The sequence below is a fragment of the Salmo trutta genome, unplaced genomic scaffold (genome assembly GCF_901001165.1).
Source record: "Salmo trutta unplaced genomic scaffold, fSalTru1.1, whole genome shotgun sequence".
Taxonomy (NCBI): domain Eukaryota; kingdom Metazoa; phylum Chordata; class Actinopteri; order Salmoniformes; family Salmonidae; genus Salmo; species Salmo trutta.
This window is the reverse complement of record NW_021822911.1, coordinates 18,637,347-18,664,103: the sequence shown is the minus strand read 5'-3', so window position 1 is coordinate 18,664,103 and position 26,757 is coordinate 18,637,347. Positions and strand designations below refer to the sequence as shown.

Here is a 26,757-nt window from a genome sequence, read left to right as displayed (position 1 = left end):
ACTGCCCCCTAGCCATAAGAGGTTAAATGGGTACATAGTTCAATAGTAATATCCTCTAAAACGCTCTGGTGACAAACTTTACTGCCCTGTTTCCAGTTGTCCACATGGCTGGGAGAACCTATTCAAGTAAGTAAGTAAATAGATTTTGAAAATGTAAAAAAAAACGATGTATTATTAGCTAACTAGCTACAATGCAGGCTAACTCAAATGAGCTGCTAAATGAGCTATCTATCTAGCCAACTTCAAATACTGTATAGATAGATAGATAGCTGGTGATATTTAATTCACTTAGCTAGCTAACTTCATATTAGCTAGCTATCTATTTATCACTGTAAAAAACAAACTCCAAATGCATTTGTAGGTAGCTAGCTAACAGCCATGGAGGAGGGTGAAAGGATAGCAGCCCCAACTGTCAGTGAGAGAGGAGGCTATTCTGGATAGGGCAGGTACTTTTGTGTAGTTCCTGTCCCTAGAAGTGAGGACGGAGATAATAGTAACATAATATTCAGTGTGGTGTAATTTGACTATAATGAAGTCTGTTTCTTGTGAGGTTTTCTGTCCTCAGATAAAGAGCTCTATGAAAGCCAGTCTACATATGAAGAGGTCCCAATGAAGAGCAGTGGTTCTCAGTCCTGGGGACTCAGAGGGGCACATTGTTGTTTTTGCCTTCACACTGCACAGCTGATTCAAATGATCAACTCATTATCAAGCTTCAAGTGGTATTTATGTGTTCATTTGTGATGCCGTCCTTGATATGATCCTGTTATTGTCACATGCTACACATGTACATATGTGTGCCCATGCATCTATCAATCCAATGTTATCATGATTTGTTATCAGGGATATTATACTTTAGTAATCCACAATGACCTGGTGATGTAACAGTCTAATAATTACATTGTCTTCCATATTCCTACAGATACCTTGTAACTGGAGATTCCTTCAAAACGATTGCCTACAGTTACCGTGTAGGACACTGCAAGGCTGGGTGTCCAGGACCATCTGGGACTGCCTCCTGGAGGAATTCAGGTGTGTGAAGGCTACCTGTGTCCTGTGTAACTTCATGAGGATGGACAGGAGGACCAGGAGGGGATCTGCAGCTCACCGCCGTGTGCCAGAGGAGGAGTCTGCTGCTCTGCAGGATGTTTCAAGGATGGGGTCCAACAACGCAGCAAGAGAGGCAATCCGTGTGCAGGAGATCTTCACCTCCTACTTCTTCAAAGAAGGTGCTGTTCCCTGGCAACACCATAGACTACACTATGCACAACCAAAGGCTCTTTTAAGAGCCATTCACATTGCAATAAGAGTATTCTTCCATTTACTTTGCTATGTCAACTGCAGTTATTCAATTCACATTTTTTCTCCCTTTGATTTCTACTTCTCATGTGAGGGTGCTGTTTAGGTAAGGGTGTGATGTCTGTGGAAAAAACAAAACAGACTATTTTAAATCACCCATATTGAAAAAATGTAGAACAATTAGACACCCTATAACCCACACCAACACACTCATGTATCAATCTGATTGATGGATTGTGTTGTGCAGTAAACAGGTTCAGGTGTATAACTGTGGCTCCTTCCACCTTCAAAGAATAGGCAAGAGGGCCAACCATGGAGAATAGTAAGACACTTCATTATTTCTATAACTACGCTGTATTGTTTGTCCTCGTGTGTCCGTTCATGTTTTTCAGCATAAAGTACTCTGCAGCCACTTAGTGTGGTGTGGACACCAGGTGTGGCCACACACAGATTCCTGTTGAACACTGTCGCTTTAACTACCTTATTTTCTCAATAACAGTCTCTCTCCTTCACTTCATCCCTCTCTCCCCTTCTCCCTAAATCCTCTAGGTTATATCAGCTGTGTCGGTGAACCCCTCATGCATCTGAACTGGCTACATAGAGGGCACAGCATGATCAGAGGTGAGAGGTCACTTGGTCAGGTCAACAGGAAGAATTATTAAAGAGATGCTTTACATTGAAATAAAGATAGAGATGCAGTAGTCCCAGAGTTAATGATCCCAGGTCAATTTATATTATACAGGAAGTATTATTAAAGAGATGCTTTACATTGAAATGCAGATAGAGATGCAGTAGTCCCAGAGTTAATGATCCCAGGTCAGTTTATATTATACAGGAAGTATTATTAAAGAGATGCATTACATTGAAATACAGATAGAGATGCAGTAGTCCCAGAGTTAATGATCCCAGGTCAGTTTATATTATACAGGAAGTATTATTAAAGAGATGCTTTACATTGAAATACAGATAGAGATGCAGTAGTCCCAGAGTTAATGATCCAAGGTCAGTTTATATTATACAGGAAGTATTATTAAAGAGATGCTTTACATTGAAATACAGATAGAGATGCAGTAGTCCCAGAGTTAATGATCCCAGGTCAGTTTATGTTATACAGGAAGTATTATTAAAGAGATGCTTTACATTGAAATAAAGATAGAGATGCAGTAGTCCCAGAGTTAATGATCCAAGGTCAGTTTTGCATTTCACCTCCTGATTGATGACTAACAATGTTAGAATAAAAAATAAAAACACAAGGTTTAAACATGCTCTCTCTCTCTCCATCTGTCTCTCGTCTGCAGATATGTTTTGATGTGAGAGGATGCCAACCCCCAGTCCCATCATCGCCACCTCACCTGCTTTTAAGAACCTTTGGGCCGACGAGAGAAACTATTATGTAATTGTGATGAACTGAGAGAATATTTATGTAGCACTGTGATTCATTAATCGTGTGCTGCCTTCTCTGCTCCTATGTGCTTACCTCTTTCCCTTTCTGTCTTTTACACCTCTCTCACCACCTCCTCTTTCTTCCTCTGTTTTTATAATGCACAACAGATGTGCATTGAAGTACAGATTAAACTTGTATTTATAACACTTTGATAATGAGCTTTTCAATAAAGCGTTTCACATTCTCTACTGGTTGAAATGAAGTGTAATGTGATGAAATACTCCACCTATCCTGTGTTTATCAGATCAATACAGATGAAGGGCATTAGATGTTGAGATGAACCAGTGTTAGAGTATTTACATGATGCATAGGAAGTGTAGTGTTCTGTTTTTTAACATTATATTTCTGTATATATATGAATTAACTAGTTAAATCCTGTTTCTAGTCTATTAGTTACAATGTGTAACCATTGATGTCCCAGGACCAAGATTGGTAAACACTGTTGAAGTGTATAATTGTAATCCATACATGCAGACACAGCGTCATTCAAAGACTGGAATTTGATACTCCTGGTATTGGATATGACTGAAGAATAATCTCAAAGACATTCATACCTAAACTGCACCTTTATTTGCCAAGGTAGAGTACATGATCAGTGAATATATTAAATGTACAGGCTACAATGTGGGGATCTCATGCATGGTAATAACTACATGTATATACGACTTGCATCCTTGGCACAACATGATATTATATTCTACTCAATCCATAGGCTTCATTAATGTCATTCAGGCTGTTTTGAAGTTGATACAACTGGCTATGATAGCTGAGGTTCATAGGTTCTGAACTAATATGTATACCAAACGTTTGGGTCCATACACAGATCGGCTAGATAGCTAGCTACACATCCATAGACATACAGGTATTATAATCATCCACTGCACAATAAGCAAGAACATAGCTAGCTACGTTATTTCATCTATCTGCATGGCAAATATCAGCAAGGCAAGCTTACACAATTGTACATTCAATTTGCAGTAAATTCTTCAGCTAGCTAGATTCTATACATCCACTGTTTCGCAAAACAACAGCCTGGTTTGCTGGTTGTTTCAGGAGTCCCTAAAACAACCAGAATGACAATTTCATACTCATGTCACAACACCCATAAAGCTAGTCAGCTAGCTGGCTAATGTTAGCTAGTCAGCTAGCTGGCTAAAGTTAGCTAGTCAGCTAGTTGGTTAATGTTAGCTAGTCAGCTAGCTGGCTAATGTTAGCTAGTCGATTAGCTGGCTAAAGTTAGCTAGTCAGCTAGCTGGCTAATGTTAGCTAGTCGGCTAGCTGGCTAATGTTAGCTAGTCGGCTAGCTGGCTAAAGTTAGCTAGTCAGCTAGTTGGCTAATGTTAGCTAGTCGGCTAGCTGGCTAATGTTAGCTAGTCGGCTAGCTGGCTAATGTTAGCTAGTCAGCTAGCTGGCTAATGTTAGCTAGTCGGCTAGCTGGCTAAAGTTAGCTAGTCAGCAAGCTGGCTAATGTTAGCTAGTCAGCTAGCTGGTTAATGTTAGCTAGTCAGCTAGCTGGATAATGTTAGCTAGTCAGCTAGTTGGTTAATGTCAGCTAGTCAGCTAGCTGGATAATGTTAGCAAGTCAGTTAGCTGGCTAATGTTAGCTAGTCAGCTAGTTGGTTAATGTTAGCTAGTCAGCTAGCTGGCTAATGTTAGCTAGTCAGCTAGTTGGCTAATGTTAGCTAGTAAGCTAGCTTGCTAAATCGCGATTTTCGTAAATGAACTTTACGATAAAAAATGCATAATCGTTTGTCTCTACATTAACTAACATTCCTGTCAACTGTACATGTTTCTGCATGATTCGTTATGACGCTATAATCCCTTACATTTGCTTCCATCCTAGTATTTCTGTCGGCCATCTTTGATCCAGTTCAGTTCTGTGTAGGGGTACCCCTCTCTCCTAGTATTTCTGTCGGCCATCTTTGATCCAGTTCAGTTCTGTGTAGGGGTACTCCTCTCTCCTAGTATTTCTGTCCTCCATCTTTGATCCAGTTCAGTTCTGTGTAGGGGTACCCCTCTCTCCTAGTATTTCTGTCCGCCATCTTTGATCCAGTTCAGTTCTGTGTAGGGGTACCCCTCTCTCCTAGTATTTCTGTCCTCCATCTTTGATCCAGTTCAGTTCTGTGTAGGGGTACCCCTCTCTCCTAGTATTTCTGTCCGCCATCTTTGATCCAGTTCAGTTCTGTGTAGGGGTACCCCTCTCTCCTAGTATTTCTGTCCGCCATCTTTGTACCAGTTCAGTTCTGTGTAGGGGTACCCCTCTCTCCTAGTATTTCTGTCCGCCAACTTTAATCCAGATCAGTTCTGTGTAGGGGTACCCCTCTCTCCTAGTATTTCTGTCCGCCATCTTTGATCCAGTTCAGTTCTGTGTAGGGGTACCCCTCTCTCCTAGTATTTCTGTTCGCCATCTTTGATCCATTTCAGTTCTGTGTAGGGGTACCCCTCTCTCCTAGTATTTCTGTCCGCCATCTTTGTTCCAGATCAGTTCTGTGTAGGGGTACCACTCTCTCCTAGTATTTCTGTATTTCTGTCCGCCATCTTTGATCCAGATCAGTTCTGTGTAGGGGTACCCCTCTCTCCTAGTATTTCTGTCTGCCATCTTTGATCCAGATCAGTTCTGTGTAGGGGTACCCCTCTCTCCTAGTATTTCTGTCCGCCATCTTTGATCCAGTTCAGTTCTGTGTAGGGGTACCCCTCTCTCCTAGTATTTCTGTCCGCCATCTTTGATCCAGTTCAGTTCTGTGTAGGGGTACCCCTCTCTCCTAGTATTTCTGTCCGCCATCTTTGATCCAGTTCAGTTCTGTGTAGGGGTACCCCTCTCTCCTAGTATTTCTGTCCGCCATCTTTGCTGAAGAAAGTCTAACAGTCACTAGTGCAGCAGCAGCCTCCCCCGGTCCTAGTGCCGCCCGTAAGAAGTTTAAGATGCGATGGAACGGTTGATGAAAAAAATAAATCACAGAAAATATATATTGACTGATATTGATTTATTTAGGGGGGGGGCTAATGAATATTTTAGTACCAGCGATGTCCCTTATTCCTACCCTTTAACTTTTTGTCTGACAAAATAAACATTTTACTCAACTACGTTACCCACTCCAGTCAGCAGATGGCGGTGTGGGAATTTACGGCAATGCTGTTGGTGTGACGTATAATCTAGTGGACGGAACGCTTCTTTCAACAGCAGCAACAGTTAGTCAGACAACACGGAAGCTTGCTAGACAAAATAGCCGAAACAATAAAGCTCTTTAGACGTTTTCGAGTATATTAGCAACTGTGTTTGAAAACCATTTCTGTCGTCCAGTTAGTTATCAGATTTAATTTCATATTTACGGTGTTGTTGTTACTAGTCAGCTAGCATTAGCATAGCTAACATCCCTGACCATGAGTTCACTAAGCTACTCTCCTGCTAAAGAAGATGAGGATATCACAGTAAAACAAGAAGTAGAGGGTGAGGCCGTTACTGTGAAAGAAGAGGAAGACGCGTTCAGAGTGAAAGAGGAGGAGGATGCAGTTTTTGGAGTGAAAAGGGAGGAGAGGGAGATGACTGTTACATCGAGAAAGGAGGAGGAGGAGGAAGAAGAGGAGGAAACTGGATATCTGGGCCCGATTTCCCAAACACATCTTAAGACATCCAATGGTTCTAACGGTGAACTTAGACATAAGACCTGTTCCCTGATTAACACTAGTAAGTACTGTCTTAAATACAGAGGCACAAACTCTGCAGTTGTTGAACTGATGTTTGGTGTTAAATCGGAAATCTGAAATTGCTACATCCATATTGTGACTTTTAAATTAATAATTTATAACCATTGATTCTTGAAGAATATAACACATGTCTCATGAGCTTAGTTCAACTGTTTACCCCATCAGAACCCCAAATAAGCTTTTTTTTTACTCCAATGTTTAGAAATGTAAACCAACACTGTATAGCCTCAACATGGTTAAAACTATAATGTTGATATCATGGATGGTCAGTCCTTGCATCCATAGGTCTGTCTATGAATTTTGAAAGTAGTTACATTTCTCCAGCCCCATAATCATCTTATAACCAAAACAGTGGTGGAATGACTGCTTTGTTATTGTATGAACTGCAGATTGGTTTGTTGTGTGGGTTTTTTAAACAGCAACAAAATGGCTGCCCAGAGGCTTGGTTTGGTAAACAGCTGAGGGATGGGGGAAGGAGAAGTGTAACCACTCTCAAATTCATAGAGAAAGCTATTGTAGCAACCGTAACCCAACACCTACCGACCTCTTCAAGAAGTTCAGACATCTTGGCGTAACAGTTATAAGGTGTTGACTTGACAGTCGCTGGACCCAGGTTTGAGTTCAGCTCAGGGCTACCCCATGAATTCACTACACTATGAATACAAGGACTGGCCATCCATGATGTCATAATGATAGTTTAACCAGGTTTCTAGGATATATAGTATATTCTAGAATTCATCCATGAGGTCATAATGATAGTTTAACCAGGTTTCTAGGCTATATAGTATATTCTAGAATTCATCCATGATGTCATAATGATAGTTTAACCAGGTTTCTAGGCTATATAGTATATTCTAGAATTCATCCATGATGTCATAATGATAGTTTAACCAGGTTTCTAGGCTATATAGTATATTCTAGAATTCATTCATGATGTCATAATGATAGTTTAACCAGGTTTCTAGGCTATATAGTATATTCTAGAATTCATCCATGATGTCATAATGATAGTTTAACCAGGTTTCTAGGCTATATAGTATATTCTAGAATTCATCCATGATGTCATAATGATAGTTTAACCAGGTTTCTAGGCTATATAGTATATTCTATAACTGCCAGTGTAGATTTCCTGTGGAGGCAAATTGTTAGAGCTGTTGATAAGTCATTGTATAATATTCAGCCAATTTTTTTTCATGCCATTACATTAAAGGCAAGACTTACCTAGATTTAATTATATTCATGAATTGGTTTGAAACCTTTGTTTTAAACCCTTCTCAAAGTTGGTGCCTTGACGGATTTGTAAAAAATGGTTTGTCATGAAACACTATTTTTTTTATTTATTTAAACGTAACCTTTATTGAACTAGGCAAGTCAGTTAAGAACAAATTCTTATTTACAATGACTGACGACGCTGGGCCAGTTGTGCGCCGCCCTGTGGGACTCTCAATCACGGCCGGTTTTGATACAGCCTGAATTTGAACCAGGGTGTCTGTAGTGACGCCTCAAGCACTGAGATGCAGACCGCTGCGCCACTCGGGAGCCCCAACATCATGTTCTAGTGCTGTCCCCAACTAAAATACATCTTGGTCAACCAAGAGTCATCTGTTCTTTCTACCATTCGCCCCATGTGTTTCTATAAAATCAACTATATGTACTGAACTTGTCTGGTGCTTTAAGCACGCTGTTTGATTAAATAAATAAGACACACAAATGACGAGGGAGCCAGTCGTCACTATAACCTGACCAGAGGGAGGGAGCCAGTCGTCAACGTAACCTGACCTAGAGGGAGCCAGTCGTCAACATGACCTGACCTAGAGGGAGCCAGTCGTCAACATGACCTGACCAGAGGGAGCCAGTCGTCAACATGACCTGACCTAGAGGGAGCCAGTCGTCAACATGACCTGACCTAGAGGGAGCCAGTCATCAACATGACCTGACCTAGAGGGAGCCAGTCGTCAACATGACCTGACCTAGAGGGAGCCAGTCGTCAACATGACCTGACCTAGAGGGAGCCAGTCGTCAACATGACCTGACCTAGAGGGAGCCAGTCGTCAACATGACCTGACCTAGAGGGAGCCAGTCGTCAACATGACCTGACCTAGAGGGAGCCAGTCGTCAACATGACCTGACCTAGAGGGAGCCAGTCGTCAACATGACCTGACCTAGAGGGAGCCAGTCGTCAGTCGTCAACATGACCTGACCTGCATTCTGCAGGCAGAAAATATTGTGATAAAAATAAATATCCTAGAAATCACTTTGGCTGCACATGGCCTGTCTACAACAAACCTGAAACATTATATCAACTATCAACTGGGTCAGTGAAACTCGGATAGCAAGCTTGCAACATTGTATAAAATATTCTACACCCTCAGTTTCCTGCTCCAGTGAGTTCTGGACAGACACAGCTGTAGGCTATTTGTGCAAAGGATAAGAAGTAATCAGGTATTTTATGACATTTCCACAGGATCAGAGAATTACATGTTTCCCTTTTTATGCTGAGTGGTTATCGAAAGGACGAGAGCTGGAAATATTTTATTAAAATACTTTGAGGAACTATTGTCATCGGCAAATGATTTTGATTAGACTTTGTTTACGTGTTGTTTGAAAATGAAGACAAAATTACTTTGAGAAGCTCCACAATTCATTAGTGGTGGTGCGTTAAGACAATCAGAAATACTATCAGACATCCCCAAATGGGCACATTTATAGGCCTACATTTGCACACAGGCCAGGTAGACTAGTCCTACTTCTATATGTGTAACCAGGTAGACTAGTCCTACTTCTATATGCTTAATTAGGTGTGTGTCTTTACTCAACATTGACAGGAGTGTTTCAAACAAAAGACAATTAATAAATTGACAACAATCTTGCGGGGTCAGGTCTGGGTGTTCTGCCAGGGGCCGTTTCATTTAGTATCCGTTTAGGTCAGTTGGGGAATGATTTTATTTCCCCATAGTATGTTGTCCCGAAGTTGACCGACTGAAAGGGAGTGTAACTTTATGACTATAATTACTGTTCCCTGAAGGAAAATAAATAAATCCTAAATCATTTCAGTTTGCTAAATCCAGTGGTTCTAACCAAGAGTCACCCAAATGGTCATTAATGCGGTTCTTCAATAATTACACATAATACTTAATACTGTAGATGTTTAGTTACAGTCACATGTTCAACTATCATCAGCTGATCCAGGAAATCATTTTCTGAATGACAAACATCACGATATGCAACAACAATCAAAGTGCTTCTTCATTCATTACTCTGGTAAAGACAGTTATGCCGTGCTCCACGTTGGATCCAACATCCCTAACAAATTGATGTTTATAATGTGTTATTGTCTGCTTGATTTACAGTAGGGTCTCGTTAGTCTGTTTGGAAACAGAGAGACTTATCTCATAATGTGTAGAGAACTGTTCCTTGATGGATAGGCTATTGTACAACACACAGAGCTATTTTCCTTCATTCGGGACATTTAGAATGACAACACATTACAGAGTAGCCTAGTGGGATTATTCACAAAATTATCTGGTGATCAGGTTATGAAATGTCATAACAAAGACATTTTAGTTTCCATGTTTCACCTGAAATATTAAATGATTTATAGTCCTACGTCTGTGTTGTTGTTGTTAGATGAAGTTATGGGTCCTACAGTAGGTCTGTGTTATTGTTAGGTGAAGTTATGGGTCCTACAGTAGGTCTATGTTGTTGTTAGATAAAGTTATGGGTCCTACAGTAGGTCTATGTTATTGTTAGGAGAAGTTATGGGTCCTACAGTAGGTCTGTGTTGTTGTTAGGTGAAGTTATGGGTCCTACAGTAGGTATATGTTGTTGTTAGATAAAGTTATGGGTCCTACAGTAGGTCTATGTTATTGTTAGGTGAAGTTATGGGTCCTACAGTAGGTCTATGTTATTGTTAGGTGAAGTTATGGGTCCTACAGTAGGTCTGTGTTGTTGTTAGGTGAAGTTATGGGTCCTACAGTAGGTATATGTTGTTGTTAGATAAAGTTATGGGTCCTACAGTAGGTCTATGTTATTGTTAGGTGAAGTTATGGGTCCTACAGTAGGTCTATGTTATTGTTAGGTGAAGTTATGGGTCCTACAGTAGGTCTGTGTTGTTGTTAGGTGAAGTTATGGGTCCTACAGTAGGTCTATGTTGTTAGGTAAAGTTATGGGTCCTACAGTAGGTCTGTGTTATTGTTAGGTGAAGTTATGGGTCCTACAGTAGGTCTGTGTTGTTGTTAGGTGAAGTTATGGGTCCTACAGTAGGTCTATGTTGTTGTTAGGTGAAGTTATGGGTCCTACAGTAGGTCTATGTTGTTATTAGGGGAAGTTATGGGTCCTACAGTAGGTCTATGTTGTTGTTAGGTGAAGTTATGGGTCCTACAGTAGGTCTATGTTATTGTTAGGTGAAGTTATGGGTCCTACAGTAGGTCTGTGTTGTTGTTAGGTGAAGTGATGGGTCCTACAGTAGGTATATGTTGTTGTTAGGTGAAGTTATGGGTCCTACAGTAGGTCTATGTTGTTGTCAGGTGAAGTTATGGGTCCTACAGTAGGTCTATGTTATTGTTAGGTGAAGTTATGGGTCCTACAGTAGGTCTGTGTTGTTGTTAGGTGAAGTTATGGGCCAATTTGGCATACACTTGGTGTACAAACCCTCATTGTCAGGCTGATGTTAAAGCTAGCCAAAGAGCATTTTATTGGTTGAGGTGTTTTTTAAGTATAAAGCAGTTGATTTGCGACAATAACACAAACATATTAAGCAGGTGATTCAAGCGAGCCTTACAATTATAATCCAAAGTAGTGTGAAATGAAGTCATAGGCAACCTGGAAATGGAGGCTATTTTTGCTGTCAGCCTATGAGAACTCCCCTGAGTTTTCCCCACGGTGGTGAATTAGTGAATAGACACAGAGCTTAATGTGAGTTTCCTTGAGTAGCACTCCTGATCTTGCGCTGTAATATTCAGAATACATTGTGAAAAGCTAAAATCTTTGCTCACCATTTTTGCTCCATGCAGATATACTACATCTATAACTAGTGGTTTCCTCATTAGCAGATATACTACATCCATAACTAGTGGTTTCCTCATTACCAGATATACTACATCCATAACTAGTGGTTTCCTCATTACCAGATATACTACATCCATAACTAGTGGTTTCCTCATTACCAGATATACTACATCCATAACTTGTGGTTTCCTCATTACCAGATATACTACATCCATAACTAGTGGTTTCCTCATTACCAGATATATTACATCCATAACTAGTGGTTTCCTCATTAGCAGATATATTACATCCATAACTAGTGGTTTCCTCATTAGCAGATATACTACATCCATAACTAGTGGTTTCCTCATTACCAGATATACTACATCCATAACTAGTGGTTTCCTCATTACCAGATATACTACATCCATAACTAGTGGTTTCCTCATTACCAGATATACTACATCCATAACTAGTGGTTTCCTCATTACCAGATATACTACATCCATAACTAGTGGTTTCCTCATTAGCAGATATACTACATCCATAACTAGTGGTTTCCTCATTAGCAGATATACTACATCCATAACTAGTGGTTTCCTCATTACCAGATATACTACATCCATAACTAGTGGTTTCCTCATTACCAGATATACTACATCCATAACTAGTGGTTTCCTCATTACCAGATATACTACATCCATAACTAGTGGTTTCCTCATTACCAGATATACTACATCCATAACTAGTGGTTTCCTCATTACCAGATATACTACATCCATAACTAGTGGTTTCCTCATTAGCAGATATACTACATCCATAACTAGTGGTTTCCTCATTAGCAGATATACTACATCCATAACTAGTGGTTTCCTCATTACCAGATATACTACATCCATAACTAGTGGTTTCCTCATTACCAGATATACTACATCCATAACTAGTGGTTTCCTCATTACCAGATATACTACATCCATAACTAGTGGTTTCCTCATTACCAGATATACTACATCCATAACTAGTGGTTTCCTCATTACCAGATATACTACATCCATAACTAGTGGTTTCCTCATTACCAGATATACTACATCCATAACTAGTGGTTTCCTCATTACCAGATATACTACATCCATAACTAGTGGTTTCCTCATTACCAGATATACTACATCCATAACTAGTGGTTTCCTCATTAGCAGATATACTACATCCATAACTAGTGGTTTCCTCATTACCAGATACACTACATCCATAACTAGTGGTTTCCTCATTACCAGATATACTACATCCATAACTAGTGGTTTCCTCATTACCAGATACACTACATCCATAACTAGTGGTTTCCTCATTAGCAGAGAGGAGTTTCTGCAACCAAATCGCCCTCGTGCCGCAATTTTAGCAAACACAGAAAGGGGCCAATATTGGAGACCAAAAGTCGTCTGCCACACTGCTTAGGATTTCAACAACTTTAACTTATTTCTAGCCTGCAATCATCGATGTTACTAATAATGTGAAAACAAGACAAAATATGACTATTGTTGGTCATTTTAAGACAATTGTCAAATAATTTTAACATTCATTAGACGTCAATTGTTGTACAACATCATGGCTACGCTGTTGGCATCCCCTTTTACAGTGGATTTCCGCTGTTGTGGGCCTTTAACCATCTGTCTGACTTTGTTGTTCACACAGGAGAGATATGGGACTACCGTAGATCCTCTGGGGAGCCTCAACAACCTTGTGATGCTGACAAGGCAGAGAAGAGTCTCTCCAGATCAGAACACCTCAAGAAACACCTGCAGAGACCCACAGGGAAGATAACTCACTGCTGCTCTGACTGTGGGAAGAGATTCACCTCATCAGGCATTAAAATTCATCAGAGAACACACACAGGAGAGAAATCTTACGACTGTGATCAATGTGGGAAGAGTTTTGTTCAATATAGCCATCTGAAGACACACCAGAGAACACACACAGGAGAGAAACCTTTTAGCTGTGATCAATGTGGGAAGAGTTTTGGTCATTCAACCAGCCTGATATCACACCAGAGAATACACACAGGAGAGAAACCATATAGCTGTGATCAATGTGGGAAGAGTTTTACTCGGCTAAGCAGCCTGATATCACACCAGAGAACACACACAGGTGAGAAACCTTATAGCTGTACTCAATGTGGGAAGAGTTTTACTCAGCTCGGCATCCTGATATCACACCAGAGAACACACACACGAGAGAAACCGTATAGCTGTGATGACTGTGGGAAGACTTTTACTGCATTTAGAAATCTGACTCTACACCAGAGAATACATACAGGAGAGAAACCTTTTAGCTGTACTCAATGTGGGAAGAGTTTTACTCAGCTAAGCAACCTGATATCACACCAGAGAACACACACAGGAGAGAAACCCTATAGCTGTGATCAATGTGGGAAGAGTTTTGTTCAATCTAGCCAGCTGGAGATACACCTGAGAACACACACAGGAGAGAGACCTTTTTGCTGTACTCAATGTGGGAAGAGTTATGTTCGATCTGGTGATCTGACAGTACACCAGAAAACACACACAGGAGAGAAACCTTATAGCTGTGTTCAATGTGGGAAGAAGTTTGTTACATCTAGCCTTCTGACAGTACACCAGAGAATACACACAGAATAGAAATCGTATAGCTCTAATCGATGTGGGAAGAGTTTTACTCAGTCAAACAGCCTGGTACAACACCAGAGAACACACACAGGAGAGAAACCTCTTAGCTGTGACCAGAGAGAGAATCATATAAAAGATCTCAGATCAAATATCAGAAAATACATGAAGGAGTTGTTTCATGATATCAATGAATTAATGTCAAAATGTAGAATGTTTTAACATTGTAGTTGGAGTATTTTAATAATGTCACAATGTAGAAGCCAAAATGTTTGCCTCTTTATCAATTGATTTCAAAATGATATGGATATTAGCATCAGGGGAAAAACCCAGGCTCTGAATTGAAAGTTGTGTTGAGTTGTGTTACACTTAATAACACGTTGGCTATTTATGAGATTTAACAACAAGAGCTGTGTTACACCATGTTGGTGACCCACTTGAATCAAAATGTATCTGGCTGTTTTCTACAAGTTGTCCTCTAACCAGGGGTGTACACATTATTCCCAGATTCCGTGTGGTTTTTGAGCTGTTAGTTTTAATAGGATGTGCAACCTCATCTCCCTCCTGTCACACAAATGATTTTAGCGATGAGTGATGACAAATAAGTGTTGCGTTACTTTGTTTAGGGACCCCTACATTTAAAGAGTTGTGTAATATATAATAAATATATCTCCCATTTCCATGTGTTTTTTAGTTGTGTTAGTTTCAACATCACGTACAACCTGATTTCCCCCCTTATCGATATCAGTGATTTATTGCTACTTGTCAAAACAACAGCGTTTTTGGTGCTTGTGCAGTTTTATAAGGTGCTTGTTTAAAATAATACAAGTAATATGATTATTGTGGCAGATGTTTGTGTATATAGCACATTTTATGTTTTCAATATATCACAAACTGTTTTTGCATATTGGTTATTGATTTGGACACGTTAAAACTGTGTTTGACATTGGGGATATCCCACCTAGCAACATGTCATTGAAAATAAGACAATCAAATATTTCATATTTACATGTAACATTTGGTAATGAAAATTATTCATGCAACCAACTGACAATTTTTGGGTAGAATAATATTGACATTGCTGCCCTGATTTTAGAATATCAGGAGTCATTCTCAGATGTGCCAACCCAAATGTACTAGAGCATGACATTGGGGACTGGGCCCCGATCCAACAACATGCCTATCTAGTGAACACTGAAAAGAGAGAGAAGCTCTGCAGTGAGGTGGAAAGTTACTACGGATATTGCAGGAGTTTCCTCTTGAAATCAGACATGTCTGTGGTGAGGACAACTTGGTTTCTGATTGTCTCAAGGGTGGGCAGTCAAAAAGTTTTGTGTTTTCCTTTTTTGGACGACTTGGTTCCTGATTGGGGTGATGAGAGTTCTAGAAGCTAGTGAGTTTTAAAAAAAATAAGGTTGTAGAAAAATATATATTTAGAAATATGTTTTTTCCTGTTTTTAATTGTTGACAGTCAGTAGACACCATGTTTATATTGTAGGAGGTGAAGCATTGTAGTTGATTATAATGTCAAATCGAAGCTTTCTGTTGGTGGTGAGCAAACTTGTCCAACAAAAATTCTCTTAAGGTGTTACTGTCTTTGTTTTTTCCATTTATGTTTTGAGTTTGGACTTTAGCCCGTTAGCCCGTCTAGCTCGTTAGCCCGTCTAGCCCGTTAGCCCATCTAGCTCGTTAGCACGTCTAGCTCGTTAGCCCGTCTAGCACGTCTAGCTCGTTAGCACGTCTAGCTCGTTAGCCCGTCTAGCTCGTTAACACGTCTAGCTCGTTAGCACGTCTAGCTCGTTAGCACGTCTAGCTCGTTAGCACGTCTAGCTCGTTAGCACGTCTAGCTCGTTAGCCCGTCTAGCTCGTTAACACGTCTAGCTCGTTAGCGCGTCTAGCTCGTTAGCCCGTCTAACAATATTGACAGTATTGATTTAAATAATTCATTGTTTATTTACTGGCACCACAAATGTGAATTAATATTTACAAAACAATTTACCAAACAAAACACATTACCAAATTGCAACATTTCTGCAGACATGTCAGAACATAATAAATAATACATTTACTTTGTATAGTGATTTTCATGACAGTTACAAAATAAGGATGTACAATAAAAACATTAAAAATGAATCACAGGTCAACTAACAACATTGTAGACTTGATGCTAAATACAGATGTTTCAGCTTTAGTGTGTATATCGTATCCACTTAGTTATGTTAGGAAGTTCTCCATCTTTATGACCGGCCCTGGTAACTTCACCCCAACTTCTCTGATCCCCAGAACACAGTAACTTAACAACATAACTGTTTTTCTGACATTTTGGGGAAATTGAAGGGAAAATAAAAATCCAGTCGTAGCAGAGCCCCAAGTCCCATGGGGACGTCCTCGGGGGCCTGGATGTTCTCCCCATCAAAGGCCAGCGGGATTTCACTCTCATGGTAACGTCCTCGAGGGCCTGGATGTTCTCCCCATCAAAGGCCAGCGGGATTTCACTCTCATGGTGAAATGGATTTCCACCGATGTGCAGTAAAGGAGTGAAGAGCGGTGAAATCTGTGTCAACAAAAGGAAGAAAAGATTAATACACATACAATTAACAAAGAACATAACAAATGTTCAGCTGTAGTTTTATATAAGCATGAACACCTATGTTTATGAAGAAACAGATGATTGGTGCATAGGCATACCTTGTCACGGACATAAAGTCCACTCGGGTCCTCATTGAAGAGGTTGGGCAAGAGCAGAATCGCTGCTGTGGTCTCCAGTCCTAGTAAAGTAAAGCAATGATCTTACTAGACTTGCTAATTTCATTACAAAATACATCAGAGAAAGGGAAGGAATAAGAGCTGTTGTTGGCTTTATGGAAACGGTATACAATATATGGGAAAGAATATAGTTGAGGAAATAATCCAAACCTAGTTGTGCCTAGTTAGGACATAACGTTAGCTAGCTAGATAACTGTACTGTACTGTAGCTCATACAACGCCGACGGTCAAACCCGGCTTTCTAATATTTACGTTCATTAACTATAGTAACGTTATGGAAGATATTCACAGAAAACCATCATTGTCTTCGTTATTCATTATTAGTATGTTATATTGTTATAATACAGTATGAGGTGAGACGGTGAACTGATGTTGAACCGGGCAGTCACCTGCTGCTGCTCCAATACAGTATGAGGTGAGACGGTGAACTGATGTTGAACCGGGCAGTCAGCTGCTGCTGCTCCAATACAGTATGAGGTGAGACGGTGAACTGATGTTGAATCATAATGATTAAGTTCATTAAAATGAATTACTCAAACTATTAAAAAATAGTATTTGTCATATTAAATATATTACTCTATTGTTATCAGATAGAAACATGATGGAATATTGTACATCATATTAGCATCAACATGCATTATTATTTCATACAATTTCACATAATAAGGATATTTAATATTTTCAAGTTCAGAACTCATCACCTGCTATGTAAAAGAGACAGAATAATGCACAATGGTCAATGCTATCTGGGATCCTTGGGACATCCTACCCTAAACCCTAACCTTAACCCCTACCTTAACCATTTTAAATGTCAACTTCAACGGGCTAGGGACGTCCCAAGGATGTATCTATACCTGAAAATACATGATCTAAGTGATTGGTAGTTGGTATTCAGCAGTCATAAAGCCTTATTTACTTTAATGAACTACTAAAATAGTGATTTTGTCAGACAGCATAGACAGCAGCTCTACACTTTATTGACTGACTGATCCATCCATCCCTCCTCAGCCTTCCTCTCCTCTGAAGACCCAGTGAGGGTGGAGCTCAGTCAGAGAGCTGTTGAGGGACTGGTTAGGAAGAACACTTCTACAGCCAGAGAGGTGAGAGGTCACACATGGTTTAGATGGTAAATATTTATGTCCCCTTAGCGGTTCATCACGTCAGCAAAAGGTAATATGTTCCATCATCTATATTTATTTACATTAGTGCAAATTGTCCACTGATATGGGTGTAATTTCTCACCCCTTTTGGCTGTATGAAAGTTAATTTCCCCTCAGGCACACACATTTCTTCTTTGTTATTACCCGAGCCACTGCCTGTTCAGCCTGCTATCATCCAGAAGGCGAGGTCAGTACAGGTGCGTCAAAGCTGGGACTGAAAGACTGAAAAACAGCTTCTATCTCAAGGCCATCAGACTGTTAAACAGCTTCTATCTCCAGACCATCAGACTGTTAAACAGGCATCATGAAATCATAGGCCCTTTAATAATGTTTACATATCATTTCTCATCTCATATGTATAAACTGTATTTCAGTCTATGCTGCTCTGACATTGTTTATCCATATATTTATATATTCCTAATTCCATTCCTTTACTTAGATTTGTGTGTATTAGGTATTTGTTGTGAAATTGTTAGATAATACTTGTTAGATATTCCTGCACTGTGGGAACTAGAAGGACAAGCCTTTCACTACACCCGCAATAACATCTGCTGAACACCTGTATGTGACCAACAACATTTGATTTATTATGAAGGTCATTTTTGTCAAATGTACTTTTCCCCTCATTCACCCCACCTCTTTACATTGCTGATGCATAATCAGTGGCCTGACTGTGTCAAAGGCCCATCCTGGTAGATCTGAACCTAATGCAGCTTGGAGTGATCGGATGACAATAGTCACATTTAGGTGCCAGGTGTAACTGAGGCCATAGATGCTCCATATACATTACTTTGAGTGTTTTATATAATATGACTAAATGTGTTTCTGTGTTGCAGGGGCAGTCAAGAAATGGAACAGCAAGGCCACAGAACATGACATAAGCAGAGCTGTGGGAGACCACCTCAAGCCCCTGGTAGAGCCGGGGGTGGTGTTTACCACTCCACCACGCCTTCATCAGGCTGGAAAAGTGATACTGTTTTTCATACCAAGAGTCTGTTGATTGGCCAGTCATTGGGTTAATTTGTTGAAATCAAATCAAGCTTTATTTATACAGCACATGTATGCAACACAATGGCTTCACAGGAAAAAATAAAAAAATGAAAAAAAAACAGAAATATTTAGTAAACAACAAACAGAAGGCTAACAACTGAAAGACTAATGAGCATTCTAAGGAAATGCCATTGATTAAAATATTAATTGGATGCAACATCCAACCCAAAATATAAGCTTGTTTTTTAGGAGGGTCTCTGAAAGACACTATGGGGGTGTCCACTGGAAGTTGACTAGTAACAACTGGGACCTAAAAGACACCCACCATGAGACCCACTAAATCTGCCCAAGAAGAGACAAACAAAAGAAAAACCCACACCAAACTTAAAGACAGGAAACAAACCAAAAAGGTGGAGCAACTAAAGGTGTTGACTCTCCACATCTATCAAGACAACTGGAGCACTGGGCCAGACACTCATAAATAGAACCTGGACCAGCTCAGGTGAAACACCTTCCCACTAACGAGATGGACAAGCCAGCACAGGTGTAACACATACTGACTAACGAGGTGACACCAATCAGTGCGTCCTACGTGCTAACGAGCTAGACGTGCTAACGAGCTACACGTGCTAACGAGCTAGACGTGCTAACGAGCTAGACGTGCTAACGAGCTAGACGGGCTAACGAGCGAGGCGTGCTAACGACCTAGACGGGCTAACGAGCTAGACGGGCTAACGAGCTAGCTGTGATAACGAGCTAGCTGTGCTAACGAGCTAGACGTGCTAACGAGCTAGCTGTGCTAACGAGCTAGACGTGCTAACGAGCTAGACGTGCTAACGAGCTAGACGTGCTAACGAGCTAGACGTGCTAAAGTCCAACCTCAAAACATAAATGGAAAAACCAAAGCCTGTAACACCTTCCCCCTTAAGACAACAAATATATCCTACATTTTTGTTGGACAAGTTTGCTCACCACCAACCGAAAAATTCATTTCACATTATAATCAACTAAATTGATTCCCTTCTACAATATAAACATGGTGTCTACTGGCTGTCAACAATAAAATAAAAAAATGAAATAAACAAATTTCTAAATAATAATATATGGATCAAAATTTATTTTGACTGCATGTTTTTCCGTATTGGAGATGAGTTTTGTTTGGGCTCGTTCCAAGGGGACGAGAGTTCTAGAAGCTAGTGAGTTTTAGGATTCTATAGAAAGAAAAGGGATTCTATAGAATCCTAAAACTCACTAGCTTCTAGAACTCTCGAACTGGCTAAACGCAAAACACAAATCTTTTTGACTGCCCACCCTTGAGACAATCAGCAACCAAGTTGTCCTTACCACAGACGTGTCTGATTTCAAGAGGAAACTCCTGCAATATTCGTAGTAACTTTCCACCTCACTGCAGAGCTTCTCTCTCTTTTCAGGGTTCACTAGATAGGCATGTTGTTGGATCGGGGTCCAGTCCCCAATGTCATGCTCTAGTACATTTGGGTTGGCACATCAGAATGACTCCTGATATTCTAAAAGCAGGGCAACAATGTCAATATAATTGTACCAAAAATTGTCAGTTGGTTACATTAATAATAATCATTACTAAATGTTACATGAAATGTAAATATGAAATATTTGGTTGCATAGTCTTATTTTCAAAGTCTTTTCAATGACATGTTGCTAGGTGGGATATCCCCAATGTCAAAACACAGTTTTAACGTGTCCAAATCAATAACCAATATGCAGAAACAGTTTGTGATATTGAAAACCTAAACATAAAATGTGCTATATACACAAACATCAGCCATAATAATCATATTACTTGGATTTTTTTTAAACAAGCACCTTTATAAAACTGCACAAGCAGCAATAAATCACTGATATCGATTAGGGGGGAAATCAGGTTGTTTGTGCTGTTGAAACTAAAAAAACACATGGAAATGGAGATATCTTTCACCTCACTGGTTAGAGGACAACCTGCAGAAGACAGTCAGCTACATTTTGGACTGATGCATTTAAATGAAGGGGTCGCTAAACAAAGGAACACAACACTAATTTGTCATCACTCATCGATATCATGTTGAAATCATTTGTGCTGAGAGGAGGGAGATGAGGTTGCACGTCCTGTTAAAACTAACAGCTCAAAAGCCACATGGAATCTGGGAATAATGTGTACATCACTGGTTAGAGGAGAATTTGTAGAAAACAGCTAGCTACATTTTGAAGTGTTGCATTTTGATTCCAGTGGGTCACCAACGTGGTAAGTGTAACACAACTCTTTTTGTGTTTGTCACTTTTTGTTAAATCACAAAAATAGTAACTCTTCCATTTCAGAGCCTGGATTTTCCCCCTGAGGCTAATATCCATATCATGTTGAAATCAATAGAACAGGGGACAAACGTTTAGGGTTCTACATTGTGACATCATTAATATACTCCTACTACAATGTTAAAACATTCTACATTGTGTCATCATTAAAATACTCCTACTACAATGTTAAAACATTCTACATTGTGACATCATTAAAATACTCCTACTACAATGTTAAAACATTCTACATTGTGACATCATTAAAATACTCCTACTACAATGTTTAAACATTCTACATTGTGACATTAATTCATTGATATCATGAAACAACTCCTTCATGTATTTTCTGATGTTTGATCAGATGTCTTTTATCGGAGTATCTCTTGTTACATTGACCACACCTATAAGGTTTTTCTCCCATGTGTGTTCTTTGGTGTGATGTCAGATGGCTAAAAGTAGTAAAACTCTTCCAACATTGATCACAGCTATAAGATTTCTCTCCTGTGTGTGTTCTCTGGTGTGATGTCAGATGGCCAGATTGACCAAAACGCTTCCCACATTGACCACAGCTATAAGGTTTCTCTCCTGTGTGTGTTCTCTGGTGTATCTTCAGTTCGCCAGATTGAACAAAACTCTTGCCACATCGAGTACAGCTATAAGATTTCTCTCCTGTGTGTGTTCTCTGGTGAAGAGTCAGATTGCGCAAGCAAGTAAATCTCTTCCCACACTCATCACAGATATAAGGTTTCTCTCCTGTGTGTATTCTCTGGTGTGATATCAGGCTGCTTCGATGAGTAAAACTCTTCCCACATTGATCACAGCTAAAAGGTTTCTCTCCTGTGTGTGGTCTCTGGTGTAATTTCAGGCTGGTTGAATGAGTAAAAGTCTTCCCACATTCATCACAGCTATATGGTTTCTCTCCTGTGTGTGTTCTCTGGTGTGTTATCAGGTTGATTAGCTGAGTAAAACTCTTCCCACATTGATCACAGCTAAAAGGTTTCTCTCCTGTGTGTGTTCTCTGGTGTGATATCAGGCTGCTTAGATGAGTAAAACTCTTCCCACATTCATCACAGCTATAAGGTTTCTCTCCTGTGTGTATTCTCTGGTGTGATATCAGGCTGCTTCGATGAGTAAAACTCTTCCCACATTCATCACAGCTATAAGGTTTCTCTCCTGTGTGTGTTCTTTGGTGTACAATAAGATGGCTAGATGTATCAAAACTCTTCCCACATTGACCACAGCTATAAGATTTCTCTCCTGTGTGGATTCTCTGATGAATTTTAATGCCTGATGAGGTGAATCTCTTCCCACAATCAGAGCAGCAGTGAGTTCTCTTCCCTGTGGATCTCTGCTGGTGTTTCTTGAGGAGTTCTGATCTGGAGAGACTCTTCTCCGCCTTGTCAGCATCATGAGGTTGTTGAGGCTCCCCAGAGGATCCACGATTGTCATTCACACAGGAGAGAGACATGACTAAGTCAGACAGATGGTTAAAGGCCCACAACAGCAGAAATCCACTGTAAAAGGTGATGCCAACAGCGTAGCCATGATGTTGAACAACAATTGACATCTGTAATGAATGTAATGATTACTTGACAATCGTCTTAAAATGAGCAACAATAGTCATATTTTGTCTTGTTTTCACATTAGTAGTAACATCTAAGATTGGAGGCCCTTTTCTATGTTTGCTGGTGAGAAAAGATTTTTGCTCAGGGGAGTAACCTCCATTACCAGGTTGCTTATGAGTTCATTTCACAAAAAACATTTTTGAGAGGGTTAAAAATGGATTGTTTCTCCATGTAACCCACATACAAATTAGCATAGTTAGGAGCCATGGGAGATCCCATAGCAGTACCCTTCGTCTGAATAAAGAAATCATTTAGAAACATGAAGTAGTTGTGTGTGAGTACTATTTCAGCCAACGTTACAATGCAGGCACTGGAAGGTAGCTCATTTGGGTCACGTTGCAGAAGAAAATGTTCCATGGCTTCAATACCGCCCTCATGCGGAATATTTGTGTATAACGACTCAACATCAAAAGTAACTACACAAGGTGTTCTCAGGCAGAGGATCAAGAGATTCAATGATAGAGATCATACTGCTGGTGTCCTTTTTTCCAATCCATTTTTAACCCTCTCAAAAATGTTTTCTTGCCTAACATCATTATTTGGAAACGGTATATTGACGATATTTTTGTTCTATGGAGGGGTGATGCAGAACTGCTCCAGTTGTTTTATGCTTTTCTTAACTCCTGTTCTGAACATTTGAGATTTACTATGCAATCTGATACACGTCAAATCAGTTTTCTTGATCTTCTGATCTTGTGTGAAGATAATGTTTTATACACTGATCTTTACAGGAAACCTACTGATCGTAACAGTTTGTTGAGGGCTGATAGTTGTCACCCACTTCCCTTGAAAAATAGTTTGCCCTACAGCCAATTCTGTCGAATCAAAAGAATTTGCATTAAACAATCAGATTTCTACAGAAATATGGCTGAGACTCAGGATAAGTTCAAGGAGAGGGGGTACAACAATGATCAGATTAATATTGCCATTGAGAAAATTCAAAACAAAACGAGACATGACCTTTTTCAAGGTCAGTCTCGCAAAAAGACGCATTCATGCGTTCTTACTACCCGCTATTCAAAGTGCTCTGAACAAATTAAAGGAATCGTTCACAAACATTGGCACATTCTGAAATATGATGATAGTCTTGGTAATGTGTTTTCTGATCTTCCCCTGGTCGTATTCTCGCGGGGCAGAAATCTCAGAGACCAATTGGTACACTCTGATTTACCACCCCAAGATATTCCTGAACAACGCCTATTTGCGCCCATACTGGATGGAAATTACAAGTGTAATGGCTGTGCTCAATGCAATGGCACTTACAAATGTAGATCCTTCAAACACCCCCAAACAGGGAAATCTATCCCAATTAAAGGTGTTATTACGTGTTCCACTAAGGCAGTTATTTACCTTATAACTTGTCCCTGTGGTAAAAATTATGTGGGTAAAACAAAGCGTGAATTAAAAGTACGTATCTCAGAGCACCGTAGCACCATTAGGTGCAAAAACCTGACTTACCCAGTTGCGGCCCACTTTTTGGAGGCAGGCCATTCGATTTCGTCTCTGCGTTATATTGGCATCGAACATGTCACCCTCCCGAGGAGAGGGGGTGACCTTGATAATTTATTGTTAAAACGAGAGGCTGCCTGGATCTTTAATTTAAAGACACTTGCTCCCTTCGGTCTCAACATAGACTTTGATCTGAAGCCATTCTTGTGATTATTGTGATTTTGCCATTGTAATTGTTTGTTAGATACTTTTTAGACTACAAATGCTATGATCATGTTATCCATTTGTTTGTCTTTTTGTGTTTCTTGTATACCATTTTTTAAATATTTCAGTTAACCAATGATATTAGGCCATACTTGGCCATGATTACAAACACCTGTGTGTCTCTTGACACTATATAAATGACTCATCTCCCAGTGTTTGTGATGATACCCTGATGAAGACAGCTTAGCTGTCGAAACGTTGGTTATTACATTTTTGCATCTGAGCTCTTAGAGTGTGCGGCTTTCCTTTATTTTCTAGTGTTCTGCTCCGCTAGCCAGCACATCGCCTTTATAGGTGTGCGTTTCTTTTTTCTAGACCGTGGTTTGATTAACAAGAAGTTAATCTTTAAACCGATGTATAACACTTGTATGTTTTATGAATTCTTATAATGAGTATTTCTGTTTTTGAATTTGGCGCTCTGCAATTTCACTGGATGTTTGCCATGTGGGACGGTAGCGTCCCACACCCTCTAGAGAGGTTAAGCATATCCCAGTTTAGGTCACCTAACAGAACGAACTCTGAAGATAGATGGGGGCCAATCAATTCACATATGGTGTCCAGGGCACAGCTGGGAGCTGAGGGGGGGTCTATAACAGGCGGCAACAGTGAGAGACTTATTACTGGAGAGATTTATTTTTTTAAATATAAGCTCAAACTGTTTGGGCATAGACCTGGAAAGTATGATAGAACTTTGCAGGCCATCTCTGCAGTAGATTGCAACTCCTCTCATTTTGATGGAAAATGTTGTATTTGGGGATGGAAATTTCATAATTTTTGGTGACCTTCCAAAGCCAGGATTCAGACACGGCAAGGACATCAAGGTTGGCAGAGTGTGCTAAAGCAGTGAGTAAAACAAACTTAGAGAGGAGGCTTCTGATGTTAACATGCATGAAACCAAGGCTTTTACGGTTACAGAAGTCAACAAATGAGAGCGCCTGGGGACACACAGGGCCTGGGATAACCTCTACATCACCAGAGGAGTAGGATGAGGGTACGGCTAAAGGATTTCAGAACCGGTCAGGTCACGTTGACGACTGGCTCCCTCCGGTCAGGTCACGTTGACGACTGGCTCCCTCCGGTCAGGTTATAGTGATGACTGGCTCCCTCCGGTCAGGTTATAGTGATGACTGGCTCCCTCCAGTCAGGTTATAGTGATGACTGGCTCCCTCCCTCTAGTCAGGTTATAGTGATGACTGGCTCCCTCCCTCTAGTCAGGTTATAGTGATGACTGGCTCCCTCCCTCTAGTCAGGTTATAGTGATGACTGGCTCCCTCCCTCTAGTCAGGTTATAGTGATGACTGGCTCCCTCTAGTCAGGTTATAGTGATGACTGGCTCCCTCTAGTCAGGTTATAGTGATGACTGGCTCCCTCTAGTCAGGTTATAGTGATGACTGGCTCCCTCTAGTCAGGTTATAGTGATGACTGGCTCCCTCTAGTCAGGTTATAGTGATGACTGGCTCCCTCTAGTCAGGTTATAGTGATGACTGGCTCCCTCTAGTCAGGTTATAGTGATGACTGGCTCCCTCCCTCTAGTCAGGTTATAGTGATGACTGGCTCCCTCTAGTCAGGTTATAGCGATGACTGGCTCCCTCTAGTCAGGTTATAGCGATGACTGGCTCCCTCTAGTCAGGTTATAGTGATGACTGGCTCCCTCCCTCTAGTCAGGTTATAGTGATGACTGGCTCCCTCTAGTCAGGTTATAGTGATGACTGGCTCCCTCTAGTCAGGTTATAGTGATGACTGGCTCCCTCTAGTCAGGTTATAGTGACGACTGGCTCCCTCCGGTCAGGTTATAGTGATGACTGGCTCCCTCTAGTCAGGTCACGTTGACGACTGGCTCCCTCCGGTCAGGTCATGTTGACGACTGGCTCCCTCCGGTCAGGTCACGTTGACGACTGGCTCCCTCTGGTCAGGTCACGTTGACGACTGGCTCCCTCCGGTCAGGTCACGTTGACGACTGGCTCCCTCCGGTCAGGTCACGTTGACGACTGGCTCCCTCCGGTCAGGTTATGTTGACGACTGGCTCCCTCCAGTCATTTGTGTGTTTTAATTATTTAATCAAATAGCATGCTTAAAGCATCAGACAAGTTCAGTACATATAGTTGATTGTATAAAAACACATGGGGCGA

General features: G+C 40.5%; 1 protein-coding gene across 1 annotated transcript in view; it reads right to left on the bottom strand.

Moving 5' to 3' along the window:
• Positions 1–22,605, bottom strand: part of LOC115186745 (zinc finger protein 271-like) — a gene marked incomplete at both ends in the record, with an annotated part of 51,386 nt that extends 28,781 nt beyond the window's left edge. Inside the window, one exon of the mRNA XM_029746265.1 lies at positions 21,741–22,605. Within this exon, the coding sequence (XP_029602125.1) occupies positions 21,741–22,605 (865 nt within the window). The remainder of the gene's footprint in view (positions 1–21,740) is intronic.
• Between the last annotated feature and the right edge of the window lie 4,152 nt (positions 22,606–26,757).